Genomic DNA, 18,615 nt, shown 5'->3' with positions numbered 1-18,615 from the left:
GTAGTTCCGGTTGGGCGTGGTAGGGCGTGGCAGGGCGTGACGCGACGTAGACCGTGCGCGTGCGCAGAGCGGCGGCGCCCCGTGCAGGGTGTGCATGCGCGCGGGTGAGGGCGGCGGGGGGGGCTCGAACCAGTCTGGAGCTCACAACCCCCAGTTTGGGGATCCCTGTCCCAGTATGAGCCCCGTCACACCGGTAGAGACTCGTGCCGCACCATTGTGAGAGCCCTGCTCCCAGCACGGAGCGGCGCCACACCAGTCCGAGCCCACCCATCCCAGTCCAGCCCAGTATCACCTCCAGCAGCGCTCAGCTTCTAGGAAAAATCTCCCCCAGGCCATTCCCTCCCACACGCCCCCCTCCAAACCACCCCCCGCCCCAGCCCCGACAGCTCCCGGGTCCCTTTTCCTTCAAAAAATTCCTTCAGTGGGATTTTTCCCCACTGCACCCGAGTGAAAAATCGATGGAAAACGAAATCCCACCCTTTTCCAATCACCCAAACCATCAAAATAAAATTCACGGCAAAATTTAAATATTTTGCGAGCTCTAGGGGCACCTCCTGCCCGGGTGCCGTATCCCATGGAAATTTTACGGATCATTTCTTCTCTCCTTCCCAGGAGCGAAATTCCAGGCGAGGGGAGAATTCCCGGCTCACCTTCCTTGCCCCGGCTCCTTCCTGCGCCTTCCCGGGGGTTGTGGCATCCTAAGGAAGGTCTGGATAAGGAGCAGGGAGAGGGACTGAGTAAGGGGAAATCCCTGCCAGTCCCTTGGAATGCGCTGCGGGACCCCGCAGAGAATTCCCAGAGCAGGGAGGAAACCAAAGATCCCCCCCGCAGCCTCCCCTCGGCTCCTGTCGCGTCCTGCGTTTGATCCCTTTTTTTTTAAGCAGGTTGTTTCTGTCCCCAAACCCAGCAGGAATGGGCGGAAAGGGGGGAAAGCCCTTTTCCAATCACCATGTGGGATTCCCGGGAAATCTCCGCTCTCCCGGGATGGGGCGAGTCCGGAGTCATCCCGGGAGGAGCTCCGGGATGAGGGATCGCTGCTCCAAGAGCAGGGAAATATCGGACTGGGGTTTTTTCCCGCTTTTCCGTGTGTCCCTCGGAATCGCGGGATTTTTTCGGAGGGGCCTTCGAGCTCATCCAGCCCCGTTTATCCCACACCTGCCGCCCTCCCAGGTGGCTCCAAGCCCCGTGCAGGGACCACTGCAGGGATGAGAATGACGACCCTCAAGGTCCCTTCCAACCCTAAACCATTCCATGACGACCTGGGGATCCCGATTCCTGCCGCTCCACATCCCTGAGCCATCCTCCTCCTCCTACTCCTCTCCCAGCCCCGCCGATCCCTTTGTCCAGGCTGGAGCGGCACAAAAACCGCAGCTCATTAAATTCCATGCAGGAATGAAACCCTCCCGAACCCCTGCACGTCACGGCTGTCCTGGGGGTGCGGAGCAGAGCCGGGATTTGGCCCCAAACCCCTCGTGCCGGATGGATGGAGGGCAGAAAAGCAGCAGGAAATCAGGAGAGAGGGGGAGAATTCAAATCATCCTCGGCCACAAACTTCCCCCAGAGCTCGGGGGGCACAAATTCCCGGTGGAAAAAAGGTGGGATCGATGGCAAATTTGTGTGGAAAATGCGTCACGCTGCTTTGGTGCATGGCGCTGTCAGTGGGGAAAAGCATTGAGAGATTTTGGGACTTTTTTTTGGCACGGAAAGCGCTACGATCCCAAAAACACCGGCATGGGGATGAGCAACTTCCACCACTCCCCACCCACCCGAAATCCTTCTGCACCACGAAATTGTCTCTGATGAGCTCCCATTTCTTCCCAGACGTTGTTTTCTCCTCCTCGGCCTCATTAAATCAATTTAAAGGCGATTTCGAAGCGTTTTCCCCACGCAAACCGCGGCTGCTGAACCCGGTGCCCGCGGCTGCGGGGGCTCTGCTGCGCCGGGGGCTTGTTTGTTCCCGGGATTTTGGGTTAGGGGACACCCGATAAACCCTGGGAGCAGCAGCAGAGGTTTTCTGGGAGCGCTTCTCGCTGCTTTATTCGGCGTTGCAGGTGGTTGCATCCCGGGTGGGTGTTTGAGGATTGAAAGGGGGAAATTGCCGAATATCCGGGGTTTATTTAGGTAGGGGGTACAGCGTGCCCAGGCAATGGAGCATCCCTGCGTTGGGTTGTGCTGAGCTGGCTCAGCCCAAAATCCCACATTCCAAGTCACCAATACCGGGATTTTGGATGGTCGACGTCGCTTATTGCTCTGTCCCAAACACTCTCAGATCCCTCAGGAGCAGCCAAATCCTGGTGTCCTGCGTGCCCCCAGACTCGGATCGCCCTCAGAGCTCTGTGGGGACAACGGGAGCCGCTGGACCCTGCAAAGGGCCAGGAGAGCTGTGGGTGGCACTCTGGTACTGGTGACGTTTGTCCTGACCCGGTACAGCACTGGGCACTCACTGGGAGCTGGATCGGCTGCCCGAGCCCACCGGACTTTCTGGAGGGGTGGCAGCCCCCAAAGCGCCGGGCGCTGGTACCCCGAGAGTGTGGGAGAGGGGGCCGGGTGGGCAGCGGGATCGACTGGGCGGCAAAGAACGGGTGGGCAGAGGAGGCGGGTGGGCAGCGGGCGGCCAGCGGGGGCCGGTGGTCAGCGGGGGCCGGTGGTCAGCGGGGGCCGGTGGTCAGCGGGGGCCGGGTGGTCAGCGGGGGCCGGTGGTCAGCGGGGGCCGGTGGTCATCGGGGTCCGGGTAGTCAGCGGGGTCCGGGTGGTCAGCGGGGGCCGGTGCTCAGCGGGGTCCGGGTGGTCATCGGGGGCCGGTGGTCATCGGGGGCCGGTGGTCAGCGGGGTCCGGGTGGTCAGCGGGGTCCGGGTGGTCATCGGGGGCCGGTGGTCAGCGGGGGCCGGTGGTCAGCGGGGTCCGGGTGGTCAGCGGGGGCCGGTGCTCAGCGGGGTCCGGGTGGTCATCGGGGGCCGGTGGTCAGCGGGGACCGGTGGTCAGCGGGGACCGGTGGTCATCGGGGTCCGGGTAGTCAGCGGGGTCCGGGTGGTCAGCGGGGGCCGGTGCTCAGCGGGGTCCGGGTGGTCATCGGGGGCCGGTGGTCATCGGGGGCCGGTGGTCAGCGGGGGCCGGTGGTCAGCGGGGTCCGGGTGGTCATCGGGGTCCGGGTAGTCAGCGGGGTCCGGGTGGTCAGCGGGGGCCGGTGCTCAGCGGGGTCCGGGTGGTCATCGGGGGCCGGTGGTCATCGGGGGCCGGTGGTCAGCGGGGGCCGGTGGTCAGCGGGGACCGGTGGTCATCGGGGTCCGGGTAGTCAGCGGGGTCCGGGTGGTCAGCGGGGGCCGGTGCTCAGCGGGGTCCGGGTGGTCATCGGGGGCCGGTGGTCATCGGGGGCCGGTGGTCAGCGGGGGCCGGTGGTCAGCGGGGTCCGGGTGGTCAGCGGGGTCTGGGGAAGACCCCGCATCCTGAAGAGGGGGGCAGGCCACGTGCAGTTCCTCGCCCCGCCCCCTCCGGCATGACCACGCCCATCCCTGGCCTTTTTTGTCGCGTGTGGGTGGGGCCAAGGCGGTGCCGCGCTGGCATTGGCGGGACGGGGCGGGGCGCCGAGGGGGCGGGGCCGGGGGCGCCGGCTCCCGTCAAAAGGCGGCAGCGTACGGGGCGGGGGCGGCAGCGGGGCCGGGCTCAGGTACCGGGGACACCGCCGGGCACGGGGACACCGCCGGGCACGGGGACACCGCCGGGCACGGGGACACCGCCGGGCACGGGGACACCGCCGGGCACGGGGACACCGCCGGGCACGGGGACACCGCCGGGCACGGGGACACCGCCGGGCACGGGGACACCGGGGCCATGCCAAGCCCTTCTCAGCGCCCGCCGTGACTCCGGCGCTCCCCGGGACGCGGGGGGTGCCCGCTGCGGGCGGACCGGGGGCGGCTCTTCCCGGGGGATCCGGGACGCGGGGGCTGTGGGGGGACCCCGGGGGTGAAGGGACGCGGGCACGGCGTGTTCCCGGCGTGTCCCCGCCGGCAGGAGGGGCACGGCGCGGGCGCTGAGGCTCCGCGGCGCTTCCTGGTTTGGGCTCGCGGTGTTCCGTTGCTGGTTTGGGCGTCCCGTGTGTGTCTGAGCCCCCGGTGCCCCGGGAGGGAGCTGGGGTTCCCTGTGAGACGCCCTGGCCCCTCGTGTCCCCCCTCGGCTGGGGGCTCTCGGGGCTTTCCCTGCCGGAGTTAGGACCCCCTTAGGGTTGGGGGTGTTCCCGTCCCGTTCTGGGGGCGCCTCCTGGTTTTCGGGGGGTCTGGGACTGTCCAGTCTCAGCCCCGGCCGCCCCCAGCAATTTGAGTTCACACGGGAGTTTTGGGGTGCTCCGGGGCGTCCCCACATCCCGGAAAGGCACCGCTGTCCTCCCCACTCTGGGGCTCCCCCTTTTTGGGGGCCCTTCGATCACGGGGAATTCCTGGGGGTGTTAATGTGATTTTAAGGTTTTCTATAAGGTGATTTTAGGGTTCCTGGGTGCTGTGGGGGTGTTTATGTGACTACAGAGTTTCCTGTAAGGTGAATTTAGGGTTTCTGGCTGCTCTCGTGAATAAGTGCTCCATTTAAACCCACGTTCAAGGTCCCAATTCAGGGATTTTGGGGGGCTGAGCCCCCCGACACGGCATTAATCACCTTCCTTTTTAATTCCCCAGAGCCTTCCCGTATTTTGGAGCGATCCCGAGCCGCGCCAGCGCCAGGAAAATCAAGGTACAGGGGGTTTTTTACGCACAGGAATTGGGGGAATCCTCCCCTGGGCACCCCAAAAGAGTTTTTGGGGCCGGCAGAGGCGGCTGAGCCGCTCATTCCTCTCCTTTTCAAGGCTGGAGCTTTGAGAGAAGTTGGGGGTTTTTTTCTCGGAAAGAGGTTTTCGGGAGAAGCGACGTTTTTGCGGCGTCTCCTCCTCCTCCCCCGGAGCCGCCCGTGACTCATCTTCCTCCGGCTCGGGGAAGGAGCCGCGGCCACGGCGGGACACGAAAATCCCGGGAAATTGCGGTTAAACACAGGGAAGAGGGGAGAAGAATCCGGGCAAACCAAGGGCAGCAAAAATCCAGGGAGGTGATAGGGAAAGCAAGGTGTGAGCAGAGCAAAAATCCCGGAAAATCGGGGTTTAAACCCAGGAAAATCGGGGTTTAACCCAGGGAAGGGAGAGGAAAAATCAGTGAAATTATGGGGAAATCAAGGGGAGCAAGAATCCCTAGACATTAAGATGTCCAGGGAAATCGGGCAGTGAGAGGAGGAAAATCCAGGGAAACTAAGATTAAACTGGAAAATGGAAAGAAATCCAGGGAAATGGTGAAACCCCAAGGTCTGAGGACAGAAAAAATCCCGGGAAAATATGGGGAAAGCAAGGGGTAGCAAAAACGGCTTAAATGAAGTTAGATAAAGTTTTTAAGGACCCAGGGTAGGGCTGGACCTGGTGGAAATAGGATGAAATAAAGGGAAAAAATGCCAGGGTGAGGTTGGGTTCCCTCTGGAATACTGGAGCAAGGAAAATCTGGGATATGATGATGCAGATGATGATGAGGATGATGGGAGATGTCTGCCCCAGATCTCCAGGGTGTGACCAGATCAGGACTGAGATGTCCCAGCAATAACAAAAATCCCCAAAATCAGATTTTTCCCAGGTAAAAACATGCCTGGGGTCGTGGCTAGGGGATGTTTCCCTGAATCCCGCTGTGTTTAGGGAGGAATAAATGGAAAATCCAGGGTTTTTTTCCCATTTAATAGCTAATCCTGTTCCAGGGAATAATTTTTAACCTCCTGTGGCCGAGCCAAAGCAGAGCCGGCCTGGTCTGAGCTCCCTGAGGGGAAATTCTGGAATTGTCAGGGACTGAGAGGGAAAATCCCAGTTAGAGGTGGGCAGGGGTGAGAATAGGCGCCTAAAAAGGAGAAGAGTGGGACTGGAAACGGAGCTGGGAATCAAAAAAATTAAAAAACGGAATTCAGGGAGCCGATGGGGAAAGTGAGGGGTGAGAGGAGCAAAAATCCAGGAAAAAATATGGGGAAAGCAGGGGAGGAAAAATTGAGGGAAATGAAGATTAACCTGAGGCGTGAATGGAACAAAAATCTGCCGGGGTGGCACTGCCAGGATGTTGCCGGTGCCACCCCCGGTGCTGACACTTCATCTCCAGCCTCTGCTGACTCAGCTCCTCCTCGGGCCCATTTCTCTTATCTCGGCCCTTATCAGCTCAACCCTCGCCCTTTTTCGCCGCTAATAAACGGAAAAAGGGGTGGAAAACAGCACCTGGGATTTTTTATCCGGGCATCCAAAGGCGTTTCCTCATTCCCAGGAATCCCAGGAGCTGCTCCAGGTTCTCCTGGGCAGGGGGACAGTGACACTGGGGAGGGATTCTCATTTTCTGGAGCGATTACTGAGTGTGTTCCTGCTTCCCAGAGGGTTTTGCTGGAGGCAAATTGGGTAAAAAAAAAAAAAAAAAAAAAAAAAAAGGATTTTTGGTCTTTCCAGCCTTTTTCTGGGAAAGTTTGAGCTGTTTCCTGAGGGTTTTCCCACCCTCTCCATGCTCCAGGTGTGACTGCTGCTGCGATTTCACAATTTTCACTCATAAAAGTAGTGGAAAACAACACGTGGAACCTTTATCTGCACATCCAAAGCTGTTTCCTCATTCCCAGGAATCCCAGAAGCCGCTCCAGGTTCTCCTGGGCAGGGGACAGCGACACTGGGGTGGGCTTCTTCTTTCCTGGGGCCATTTCTGAGCATCCTCTTGCTTCCCAGAGGCAAACTGGGTGGAAAAGGGGATTTTTGGCACGTGAAGCCTTCCTGTTTTTTTCTCTGGAAGAGTTTGGGCCGTTTCCTGAGGGTTTTCCCACCTTCTCCATGCCCCAGGCGTGGCTGCTGCTCCAATTTCCCAATTCCAGGCTGCAACAGCTCTGGACGCTGCATCATTCCCACTCCTCCTCCTCCTCCTCCTCCTCCTCCTCCTTCCTTGGGCAAGTCGAGGTTCTGGGGAATGAGAATTCCCTTCTCCACCAGGCACATCCCAGGGATAGGGAATGGACGGAGATTTGGGGCCTCGAAAGGCTCCTTTTCCTGCTCCAGGGGAGCTGGAAAATTCTGTGTGAAAATTCTCTTTTCCTCCAGGCACAGCCCAGGGAAGGGACGGGGACTTGGGCCCTCCTGTCCCTGCTGCCCCAGAGGGCTCCCTAAAAACGATCCCTGCTCCCAAGAAGTCCCTCCCATCTCCAGAAATCCCCTCCTCGGGAGCCTGACTACTCCCAGCTCTATTTTTAGCCCGGGACACGTCCCCTGGCTCACCTGGGTGGCCCCGGGAGGGGACAGCAAATCCCAGATTTCCTGGGAATCGCCGCAGCTGGGAATCACTTGTGTGGCTCCACACCTTCCCGGGGCTCTTTCCAGCACAAAAAGAGGATTTAATTCCACAGTGTGAGGCTGGTGCTGCCCTTCCACCTCTGCCTTGGGAATTTTTCCATAGGGAGAGCCCTTCCCAGCACAGTTTTTCTGGAATTTTGCAGTCTTTTCCCATTTTCTCCTGGCGTTATGTTGCAATTCCTGTGCCTGGGGGAGTCCTGGGCTCCACAATCCCTTCTGGGGAAGGGGAAAAGCAGAATTTCCCTCAATTTCTGAGCAGCTCCAGCAGCAGGAGAATTGCCAGGGAAGGAGCAGGGCAGGGCCAGGCCCGACACGTGCTGGGATCTGTTGGAATTTTCCTCCTGGCTTGTCCAGACAGGTGGGAAAACCCGGGATTTGGGCTCCGGCTCGTCCTTGCCGCCCTCCCCATTACCTGGTTTGGGGTCTCTGAGCAGCAGAGGGGGCTGTCATCCCACCCAAAAGTCCTTTTCCAAGGAAATGTCACAATTTCCAGGAAGGTTTAACAGGCACTGGGTTGGGTTTGTGTCCCTGGAGGCTTTTAGGGACACTGGAGTTTTTTGGGGAGGCCTTGGGGCTGCAAGTATTCCTGGTTTGGGGGTAATATCAGGGATTCCATGACTTCAATCAGGGTTTTTTCTGCCTAAAATTGGAAATATCTCGCTGGAAGGAAATCCAGGATACACTGAATTTCGGGCCCTTTTTGCCCAGAATTTGGCATTTCCAGGCTCAGATTTTGCACTCCCACACGGGGATGGGCCTTTCACTCCTGTCACTGGATATTGGGAGGGAATTTGGGGCGGATTTTGGACATCCCACACCAAAAAATCCCCCTCAGCCAAATCCGTGGGGTTTCTCCTGCTGGGAATGTGCTTGGGAATTGGCCTTTACCCCCCGGGAATGTTGGGAAATGGATTTATTGGGGGGCAGGGCCGTGGCCTGGAAAGACCCCGATCCCACGTGGGATCCCAAGGCCTTGGATTCCGGACTCTTCCCTGCAGGGAGGAGCTGGAATCCTGGAAAATCCAGTTGGGATCATCCAGTCCCAGTCCTGGCCCTGCACCGGACACAAAAATCCCAAATATCCAAGAGTGTTTTCCGTAAATTTGCCGGCTCTGGCAGCCTCAGGGCCCTGCCCATTCCCTGGGAAGCTTTTCCACTGCTTGGCCACCGTCTGCATGAGGAATTTTCCCTAAAATCCCTTCCCAGGAGTGCTGTCCCAGCAACTTCCGATAATCCTTGCTCCGATCTAGGGAATTAAGGTTGAAATCCCCCAAATTCCGGCTCCTCTCCCCAGTCCCTCTTTTCGGGGCAGATTTCAGAGGCGTTTTGCTGGAATTTTGCTCCCTCTGGAGCAGAAAAAGCCCAGGAGAGGCTGGAGGTGGGGGAAAAAAAAAAAAATCTATGTTGAAAATTCCTGGGAATTGTGTTTTCCCGGGGTGGTTTTCTCTCTCTCCGGAAGGTGACAGAGCCAGAACCTGTTTGGGAATATTTCGAAATCCAGGGAGAAGCTCCGGAGGAGTTCCGGAATTTGCCACAAGCAGGGGCAGCCTCTGCCTGTCGGCCTTCCCGGGGTTTTTTGGGAATATGAGAGGAAGAATTCCTTGGACAGGCTGGAATTAGGGATTGGGAAATAAAGGAGCAAAGGGGAGGATTTGGGGTGGGAGGAGGAAATCCAGGAAGGGTTTGGGGGGCACCAGGGGAGATTCTGTGGGGAAAATTCCCATTCCTGGATTTTTTGGAGTTTTTCCTTGGAAAAGGGGGAAAGCTTTTCCATGGAGTGACCACAGTGGTGCTGGAGGGATCTTTTTTGGGAAAAATCCCTGGAAAAGCTCAGCTCAGTTGGATTCTCCCCTTTAAAAGGAGCAGTGGGATGTGTTTGGAATACAGGGAATGGCAATCCAAGGGTTTAAATATTCTCAGTTTTTTATGGGATAGAGGGAAATCCGGCATCTGTGGATCCCAAAATCCTCATCCCAGAGTTCTCTCCTGCGCCAGGGCAGGGAGCTCTGGAGTTGCTGGGCTCGTTTTTCCCAGCTGGAATTCCTGGGGTGTTGAGTCTGTCCCTGCTCTTTGCTCCTAATCCGTTGGGAAACTTTCACCCCTTCCCTCTCCCGCTTTTCCTGGGATTTTTATTTAGCTGGAGTGTCCCAGTGGAGCAGCTCCTGTGGGGTTTTGGGAGTTCTTTGTTTGGGATGGGTGGCTTGGGGACATGATTCCACGGGATCTCCGCAAAATATGGGAAGGGGTCCCCGGGGATCCTCCGGCCCAACCCCGAGGCTCGGCTGGAAAAATCCAAATGAAAGCAAAATTCCAGAGGAATTAAAGGAATGAAGGTGAAAATCCAGGCTTTGGTTGGAAATGATGGGAGAGGGGAGCTGGGAATGCTGTCCCAGGGAATTCCTGGGAAAGCCCCAAAATCCACTCAAAATCCCCCTCAGGAGTCCCTGGAGAACAGCCCCGCAAACGAGGGAATTACTGAATTGGGATTTTAATGGATTTAAAGGCACCACTGGAATTTGGGGATGGGTGGGTTTGGAATGGGAAAAAAAACACTTTTTCTCCCTTTTTATAAAGGAAAATCATTCCAGAGGCACAGGAATTTTTAAGGAGCCTTGGGGTTGTTTTGCCTCATTAGTGAGGCATTAATTAATTAATTAATAAGCCTCTCCCAATCCCAGAGCTTTCCCAGCATTCCAGAATCCCAAAACCTGGATTTTTTTTTTTTTTGGTGTTTTTAATGCCCAGAGCCAATGGGAACAAAAATTCCTTGCCCAACTCAGAGGGAATCCAAGGAAAAGTCCTGAATTTTAGGGATAGTTTTAGGACTAAACCCCCGATTTTGCCCCAGATCAGGTGGAATTAAAAGTCCCAAACTTTTGTGACAAATCCCAGGCTTTTTTCCCCCTCCCAGCCATGGATCCGGGTGCTTCCAGCACCTCCCTGGTGGATCCCACCGGAGATTCCGAGCGGAACGTGTCCAGGATCTGCGGCGTCTGCGGGGACAAAGCCACCGGCTTCCACTTCAACGCCATGACCTGCGAGGGCTGCAAGGGCTTCTTCAGGTGTGCCCGGATCCCTGGGAATGCCCCCATCCCAAAAAAACTTGGGAGTCCCAATGGGAGTCCAGTGGGATCCCGAAACGGGCCCGGAATTCCGGGTGGTGCTGTATTCCCATGGTTTAAGGGGCAGGGGGGAAATGGTTGATTTTTCGTGAGTTTGGAACCTTGGGATGTTTTTTCCCCACTTTCCCAGGGTTTTTCATGGATCTGAGAGCCTTGCAGTGCTCCAGGAAAAGGGAGGGGTGTGGGAAAGCTCCCCCGGGGTCACAAATTGGGATTTTTCCCAAGCCAAAAAGCCCTAAAATGTCCTCACAAAACTCTGGCACTGGGGGATGAGGAAGGGCAGGGGATCCCCTGGAGCAGCTCTTCCTGAAATCCAGCATTTCCCGGGAATTCTGCCATCCCCCCTTGGGAATTCTGTGTCACCCTGGGAATTCTGCCCCCATCCCCACTCCCCCCTGGAGCCCACCCCGCCTCCCAGTGCACTTCCCTCATTCCAGGCTGGGAAGGAGGCATGGAATCCTCTATTTTTGGCCCCTGGGATCCCAAATCCGCCTGGGAATGGGCGGCTCAGGAAGGTTTCCACGGAATTCCAGCCCAGCCCAGCTCCAGTGTCACCCTGGGAGCCTCTGGAGCCACCCAAGCTGCAATTTTCCCTCCAAACCTGGAATTTTGGCCCGTCCCGAGCCCTGGGAATGTTTTTCCCTGCTCCAAGACGTCGTTGTTTGTGCATTCCCGGCCTTTCCCTGGGTTTTTGTGGGGGAAAAAAAAGGAGCTTTTCATGCACCAAAATTGGGAATTTTGGGGTGTCCAGGACAGAATTCCAAGTGCTGGAATTGTTTGTCCCCATTGGAAACATGTAAAATTCCAAAGGTTTTGGAGGAATGGGGGAAAACAGGGCCCTGCCATCCATTTTTCTGGGATGAATTCCCGAAAATCCCAAGTTCCGGGCAGGTAAAGGCAGAGTGAAGCCACGTTCTTTACATGTCCCTTTCTAAAATCACCTTTGAATTCCTGGGGCTGCAGCCAGAGGAAATCTCGCAGATTTTTACCCAGATTTGATTTTTACCAATTTTAAACATTTTTCTTACCCATATTTGATATATTTTACCCCTATTTAATATTTTTTACCCTGATTCGATTTTTTTTACCCTTTTTTTTTCCTCTGAGATTAGCCTTGAACACTTCCAGGGATGGGGCAGCCACAGCTTTTCTGGGAGTTCTATTTTCAGGGCCTCACAGGGAGGAATTTCTTCCCAATATCCCATCTTTCCCCCCTTTTTCCTGGGAAAATTGTGGCTCTGCCCTTTTTTCCTGCAAGGTTCTGACCCTTTTTCCTTGGAAGGTTTTGGCTCCGACCCCTTGTCCTGGAAGGTTCTGACCCTTTTTCCTTGGAAATTCTGGCTCTGAGCATTTTTCCTTGGAAGGTTTTGGCTCTGACCCTTTTTCCCTGGATTATTTTGGCCCTGGCCCTTTGTCCCGGTGGCTCCACGTTCCCATTCCGCTGTGGTTTCGCTGCAGCTCAGGGCTGTCATTTTCAGGCTCCTTTCTCCGTGTCCTGCAGCGAGAATTCCTCTCCCTGCACACCCAAAATGTGCTCGGGCCAGTTCTGCCAGCAGAGCCGGGCTCAGGGCGGCGGGGTTTAAACCGCACGGCCCCAGCTCGGGGTTGTTTTGCCGCCGGGGGGGTTTTCTCTGCAATCCTTCCATGCTCCTGGCCTCAAAAATCCTTGTTTAGACCCAAAAACCTTCTTAGAGCCAGCAGGCTGGGCTGAGCCTAGAGCAGCCTGGTTTAGTGGAAGGGGCTCAAGCCGGGTTTAAGGTCATTTTCCCCCAAAACCATTTTGGGATTAACCCGTGGCCGAACCCCTCGGATGTTTCCCCGTGGGAAATTTTCCCGAAGCTCCCAGCTCAACTGATGTTTGCAGCATCAGCCAAAACAGTGGGAATTCAGCCCAAAAAGGGATTTTTTTTTTTTTTCCCCTTTTCCTGCCCTTTTTCAGGAGGAGCATGAAGAGGAAGGCCATGTTCACCTGTCCCTTCAACGGGGACTGCCACATCACCAAGGACAACCGGCGGCACTGCCAGGCCTGCCGGCTCAAGCGCTGCGTGGACATTGGGATGATGAAGGAATGTGAGTGTCCAGCTCCCGGGAATGACCCTGGGAACGCTCCAGGGGCCGTGTCTGTCCCTTTTCCACGGCCCTGGGACCGTCCCGGGGGGATGCAAAGGGCAGGGCAAGCGGCGGGTAATGATTGAGAGGAGCTGGTGTAATGATTGCTGACCAGCCAGGAGTTGTTTTCTCATGGCTCTGCCTGGGGTTTTGAGGAAAATCAGCTCTGTGGCTCCCAGTGGCTCTGCAAATCCCCTTTTCCAGCATTTTCCATGCTCCGCAGGGAGAGCTGGATGAGCTTCCCCATCCCCGTGGAGCCGGGTTGGGTTTTCCTCTTCTCCCTCTGGGATTTTTTTTTTTTTCCGAGTCTTTTTTCCATGTGGGATAAAGCAGGGACTTAAGTCAACAGCAGAGGGAATTAAAGCGGTTTTTAAGCCCAGTCCAAACACACAAATGTGGCCTAAATGTTTGTTTTCTCCTGGTGTATTTAGAGATAAGTGGCTTTTAAAAATAAAACATGTTTGAGGTGCTGGGGAGGAGCTGGGTGCTCCTGGAGAGCTCCAACCAAACATTTTCTGCTGGGAGATTGTGGCCAGGGTGTCCATGGAGCTGGAAATCCGGGATATGGAAGCAAGGTCCTTTCCCTGAGGTGCTAAACAGGGCACAAACAGAGCCTGATGTCACCCCAGGGCCTCCAGAAAATCAGAATTTAGAGGTGTTTGTGAGGGAAAAAATCTCAAATTATCCATGATCCTGATGGAAATCCCTGGATTTTATTCTTTGGGATTGGCAGGTTGATGAGGGAGGGAAAGGCCACACCCCACAGTGGCTGTCCCCAAATTCTGAGGAGCTGTCCCTGGTTTTTGAGGAGCCCCCAGTGAGGGAAGTGCTTTAATTTGTACCAGCAATCAATTAATTACCGAGGAAGGGCTGGAAAGTCCCTGGGCAGCAATTCCGGAGGGGTTTCTCCAGGTTTTCTCCATGTTTTGCCCACAGGAGTTAACGTGTAAACAGCCCCGTTAGCAAATCCTGCCTGGATTAACCAAAACTGACCCAGAGAGGCTAAAAATAGCTAAAAATGGACTTTGCTGCAGGAAAAACGAGCGAGGACGGAGGGTTGGGGTTATTTTTAGGTGGAAAAGGGGAATTGGGAAGGTTTTGACGCCTTGTTTTCCACAGGGTGCTGGGATGCAGGGCTGGGAATGTGGGATGAGGAGGAAGAGGAGCAGGGCAGAGCCTCGTGCTGGGGTCAATCTGGGCTCTGACCCAGGCAGACCCTTCCCCACCACTGGGATTTGGGGTTTGTCCGGTGCGAGGATTGTGACCCCGAAGAGCCAAAGCCCAGAGCCAGGCCCTGGCAGGGAGGAGGTGCCAGCCCCGAGCTGCCGCTTGGGCAAATATTTGTGGTTTTCTGCCTGTCGGGGGACAAACAGGGCAGGCCAGGGGGAGGCAGGCAGAGAAAATCCCCCTCCAGGCCTCGGGATTTGGGAATCCTGCCCTTGTCACTCTGGGGGAGGGCAGGTCTCAGCCAGGGTCTGGCCCCTGGGGCATGGGCTGGGAAATGGGGCCTTTCCCACCTGCTGGGCGGACAGAAAATGTGGGATTACCCCTTCCCTGCCTTCTTCCAGCTGCTTGGAGCTGAGGGAGGGGCGCCTGTCACTCAGGGATGTTGGGGCTCCCTTGGATCCTTCCCTAAAAATCCTTCTCCGCGGACTTTTCGCAGCTGCTGCTCTTGGTGCAGGGCCAGGGACGGGTGACCCAGAGCAGGCAGTGCCCGTGTGGACCTGATGTTTTTGGTGATAGAAACTGGGACGGGGGAGTGGCAAAATCCTGATTTTCCTCCGCAAGCATCCGCGGAGCTGCCAATGGTGGAGGTGGGAACGACCTCTCGGCCCCTTCTGAGATGTCCCGGGCCCCCGTGAGATTGTGCAAGGCTGGAAAATGGAAAGCGGAGAACGGAAAATTGCCCTTGGCCAAAGGAGCAGGGGAGGCCGAGGGTTCCGTGCCTCGAGCTCCTCCCGCCGACCTCTCGCCCTGAATTCCACCTTGACTCTCCCAGCATCGGGTCCCTGCACCCAGGGAATTCAAAACCAGCCCTTGGGGAGGTCTCCAGTCCCTGGAGAAAGGGCTGAGGAAAGGGAACTCCTGGTTTTAGGGGGTCTGTCCCACCCTGCGCTCTCGGCAGTTGTGACCCCAGAGGTTTGTGCAGCTCCCTGGTGCTTTTCTTCCCTTACAGCCCCTCGGAGGCTGCTCGGGGCTTGGAGTTGATAAAAAAGTGAAGATTTGAGCCCAAACTGCTGCTGGCTGCTCCTTTTCCCTAAATAAACAGGCCCAGCCTTGTGTGGAGCCCAACCTTTGGCCGCTGCCGAGCGCCGCCACCCCAATAAAAGCCATAAATCTCCAACCCCGAGGGCGGGGGAGCTTTGGCTGTGCCTTGACCTTAAAAATCAGATTGAAACTGCCCTGAAGCAGCGCTGGACACCCCTGGGGACAGCTGGGAGCCGAGAGGAGCCGGAGCCCGGTGAACCCAGCGGCCCCAAAGGGTTTGGGATCGGGATTTGAGAGCGCCGAGCAAACGGGGGGGAGCAGAGCGGGCAGGGGCAGGGCTGGCACGGCCTCGGTGCCCCCAGAGCCTCCCCTAAGAGCCCCAGAAACCTCCTGGGCGCAGCAGGAAACCGGGGCCAAGGGGCTGTAGGGGGAAAAAGCGATTTTCCAGGGGCTGGGTGTGGCATCCAGGGGTCGTTCCAATCCCTGATTCCGCCCCTTTTTCTTTCCCAGTCATCCTGACCGACGAGGAGGTGCAGAGGAAGCGGGAGATGATCCTGAAGAGGAAGGAGGAGGAAGCGCTGAGGGAAAGCCTCAAACCCAAACTCTCAGAGGAGCAGCAGAAAGTCATCGACATCCTCCTCGAGGCCCATCGCAAAACCTACGACCCCACCTACGCTGACTTCACCAAATTTCGGGTACTGACCCCAAAAATCTCTTTTATGCCTCAAATTCCCCCTGCAAAATCCACAAATCCTTCTGCCAGCCCCGCTCTTCAGGGAGTTCTCTCTGTTTTCTCCCCCAGCCCCCCGTGAGGAGCCACCCCAGCAGCAGAGGGGCCACAAAATCCTCGTCCCTGCTCACCCAGGACCTGTCCTCGGAGGATTCCTCGGATCTCTTCGGCTCCGAGGCCTTCAGCACATTCCCAGGTGTGCCCCAGTTCCTCCTGGCCCCAAACTGGCATTGGGAGCTCCTGTGGGGGCTCATTTCGGTGCCAACCCCCCCGGGGTCCCCTCAGAGCGTTTCCTCTGTGCAGATTCCGTGGAGCCGCCGCCGTTTCCCAGCCTGGTGCTGCCGGAGGAGCAGGACGAGAGCTCCTCCATGAACCTGGAGTTCTCTCAGCTCTCCATGCTGCCACACCTGGCCGACCTGGTCAGCTACAGCATCCAGAAGGTCATCGGCTTTGCCAAGATGATCCCGGGCTTCAGGTGAGGCCTTGGATCCCAAATCCGGTGTTTCCCACTCCTGGGAATCTCGTGCTGCCCTTCACACCCTTCCCTGTTTCCCCTTCCCAGCTGTTTTCTGTCTCTCCCCCTCCCTGGGCTTCTCCTCTTTTCCCAGCGTTCTGGAAAACACACACAGATTCCATCAGGGCGACACCCAGAGCTCCTGCAGCACTCCAGGGGCTCGTGAGGGGCCTCAGGGTCTGTTCACTCCAAGATTTGGGGCAAAAACACACCCGAAGAAACCCCTGGAACGGGAATTGCTGGGGAGGGAGCACCACCCTGGGGGTTGGCATCTCCTCCTGGCCCTGTCCTGTGTCCCCTCTGCCCCCTGAGCATCCCGATCCCCGTCCAGAGGGCAAATCCTCTTGCAGGGACCTGTCTGCAGAGGACCAGATCGTGCTGCTCAAGTGCAGCGCCATCGAGGTGATCATGCTGCGCTCCAACCAGTCCTTCACCCTCGAGGACATGTCCTGGACCTGCGGCAGCAGCGACTTCAAGTACAGGGTCAGCGATGTCACCCAGGGTAAGGGAATCCCTGCCCCAAATCCCCAAATTCCGTGATTCTCCCCCTGTTGGGCCTTCCCTCTGCACCTGGTGTTGTGCTGAGAAAGGGGCTGGGTCCTGCCCCGAGCTCTGGGGGCTGACAAGCGGCACCTTAAGGTCTGCAGTGGCACCTCAGTGTCTCCAGTGTCACCTTAATGGCCCCAGAGCCACCCCAATGCGTCCAAAAATATCCCCTTCTAGAGGAAACAAGTCCCTTTGCAAAGGGAAAAATCCCCTTCCAGAGGAAAAGAGCCTTTTCCAGAGCCCCCCTGAGGCTCCGTTCTCTCCACAGCCGGGCACAGCATGGACCTGCTGGAGCCGCTGGTGAAATTCCAAGTGGGGCTGAAGAAGCTGAACCTGCACGAGGAGGAGCATGTGCTGCTCATGGCCATCTGCATCCTGTCCCCAGGTAGGGACAAGCCCACCCTAAACCCTAAAAACCCTCAGAGGGGAGGGGGAAAACCCAAATCCTAAAAACCCACAAAAGGGAGGGGGAAAAAAAAAAACCAACTCTGAGCATGGCTGGCCCTAAAAAGCCACCAAAGGGAGGGAATCACCCCAAACAGGGACAAAAGGGAGGGACTCAGCCCAAACCCTATTAAAGGATAAAAGGCAGGGAATGACCCCAAAGCCCAGGGCAGGGAGGGGATGCCCTCAGCCCAGCCGCTTTCCGCAGACCGGCCGGGCGTGCGGGAGCCGCTGCGGGTGGAGGCTCTGCAGGAGCGGCTCTCGGAGGTGCTGCAGAGCTACATCCGCGCCCGGCACCCGCCGCCCGGCAGCCGCCTGCTCTACGCCAAGATGATCCAGAAGCTGGCGGACCTGCGCAGCCTGAACGAGGAGCACTCGCGGCAGTACCGCTGCCTGTCCTTCCAGCCCGAGCACAGCATGCAGCTCACGCCGCTGGTGCTCGAGGTGTTCGGCAACGAGATCTCCTGAGGGCCGGGCCCGCGGAGAAAAGCGGCCCTGGGTGCCTCGGGAGAAGGGAGAAGCCAGCCCCGGTTGTGCCGGGAGGAGCAGGGCTTGGGGCTTGGCATCGCTGCTCGGGATTTTCGCCTTCCAGGAGCAGCTTCCCCGCCAGCCGGTGCAGCTCTCCGTGGAGGTTTCGGGGCCGGGCTGCCTCGAATCCCTTCTTTTTCCGAACGCTGGGAAGGGGAAGTGCCGGGAGATGAACTCGGGGTGCCGCTGTGCGTGCCGTGCTCTGCTCCCCCCGAAATCCCACAGCACCCTTGGGCCCAAATCCCGGCCAGCAGGTGCCATGGGCGATGTCCCCTCAGCTCCCACACATCCCGTGTGCTGCTGCCACCGGACTGGGATGAGCCAGAGGCAGCTGAGAAAGCCCCGAGAGGGGAAATTTTGTTCTCGACCCTCAAAGGGAAGATCAGGATGAGCTTTGTTTGCACTCCCTGGAAATGGGGGGCAGGGGGATCTCCAGGAGACACCCCCACTTTGGGGCTGGACCCCTCTGGGGGATGGGGTGATGACCCCTGGGCTGGGACAGGGACCCCAATTTCAGCTTGGCTTCCTCCCCCTGCAATGTTCTGGAGGCAGCTCCAGGCCCTTGTTCCCACCCGGAGCAAACCCTGGGAAGATTTGGGAGCTGGATTTGGGAGCTGGGGGGCTCCAGACCCCTGGGAAGAGCCATCTCAGCCCCCCCCGGGCCATGACCAATGGCCGGAAGGTTCCCAGTGTCCAGAGGGTCCCTGGCTCTGGCCAATAAACTCCTGCTTGGGCAAATCAACTCAGCCCCAGGCTTATGTGTCCGGCCACCGTGTGTGTCCATCCCTGTGTCTCTGGCCATCCCTGGGTCTCCAGGGGGCTGTGCAGGACCGTGTGTGTCTGTCCCAGAGGTGGGTGCAGCTGGCCCGGTGTCCCTGTCCCCGTGTCCCGGTCCGGCCCCGCATGTTCCCGGTCCCGGCCGCCAGACGGCGCTCGCAACACCCAACCGCCGCCTCGGACCGCCCCCGCACGCGCATGCGCACTCTTGGGGCGGGGCGAGCCCGGGCAAGGGCGGGGGGATTTGTGGGAGGGGCTTATGTGGGTGGGGCGCGGTCG

General features: G+C 57.7%; 2 protein-coding genes across 2 annotated transcripts; both read left to right on the top strand.

Annotated features, from left to right (window-relative positions):
• Positions 1-1,646: 1,646 nt before the first annotated feature.
• On the top strand, positions 1,647-3,498 carry LOC136303707 (uncharacterized PE-PGRS family protein PE_PGRS20-like). The gene is made up of 2 exons (XM_066207288.1): positions 1,647-1,658; positions 2,314-3,498. Exons 1-2 carry the CDS (start codon positions 1,647-1,649, stop codon positions 3,496-3,498), a joined length of 1,197 nt encoding a protein of 398 aa, XP_066063385.1.
• Positions 3,499-3,642: 144 nt separating this feature from the next.
• Positions 3,643-18,352, top strand: VDR (vitamin D receptor). Its single transcript, XM_066207351.1, has 10 exons — positions 3,643-3,665; positions 4,663-4,717; positions 10,270-10,420; positions 12,420-12,550; positions 15,308-15,492; positions 15,600-15,723; positions 15,831-16,002; positions 16,392-16,543; positions 16,856-16,972; positions 17,240-18,352. Exons 3-10 carry the CDS (start codon positions 10,272-10,274, stop codon positions 17,497-17,499), a joined length of 1,290 nt encoding a protein of 429 aa, XP_066063448.1. The 5' UTR covers positions 3,643-3,665; positions 4,663-4,717; positions 10,270-10,271; the 3' UTR covers positions 17,500-18,352.
• The last annotated feature ends 263 nt before the right edge of the window (positions 18,353-18,615 follow it).

Source organism: Chamaea fasciata, unplaced genomic scaffold, assembly GCF_029207755.1.
Source record: "Chamaea fasciata isolate MVZ Bird 193981 ecotype frontalis unplaced genomic scaffold, bChaFas1.0.hap1 SCAF_41, whole genome shotgun sequence".
Lineage (NCBI taxonomy): Eukaryota > Metazoa > Chordata > Aves > Passeriformes > Sylviidae > Chamaea > Chamaea fasciata.
This window is presented reverse-complemented; position numbering and strand designations above follow the sequence as displayed.

Coding starts and splice junctions, on each gene's coding strand:
- VDR (XM_066207351.1), top strand. CDS start 10,272: ATGGATCCGGGTGCTTCCAGCACCTCCCTGGTGGATCCCACCGGAGAT. Junction 15,724..15,830: donor GGCCTTCAGCACATTCCCAG/GTGTGCCCCAGT, acceptor TCCTCTGTGCAG/ATTCCGTGGAGCCGCCGCCG. Junction 16,544..16,855: donor GGTCAGCGATGTCACCCAGG/GTAAGGGAATCC, acceptor TTCTCTCCACAG/CCGGGCACAGCATGGACCTG.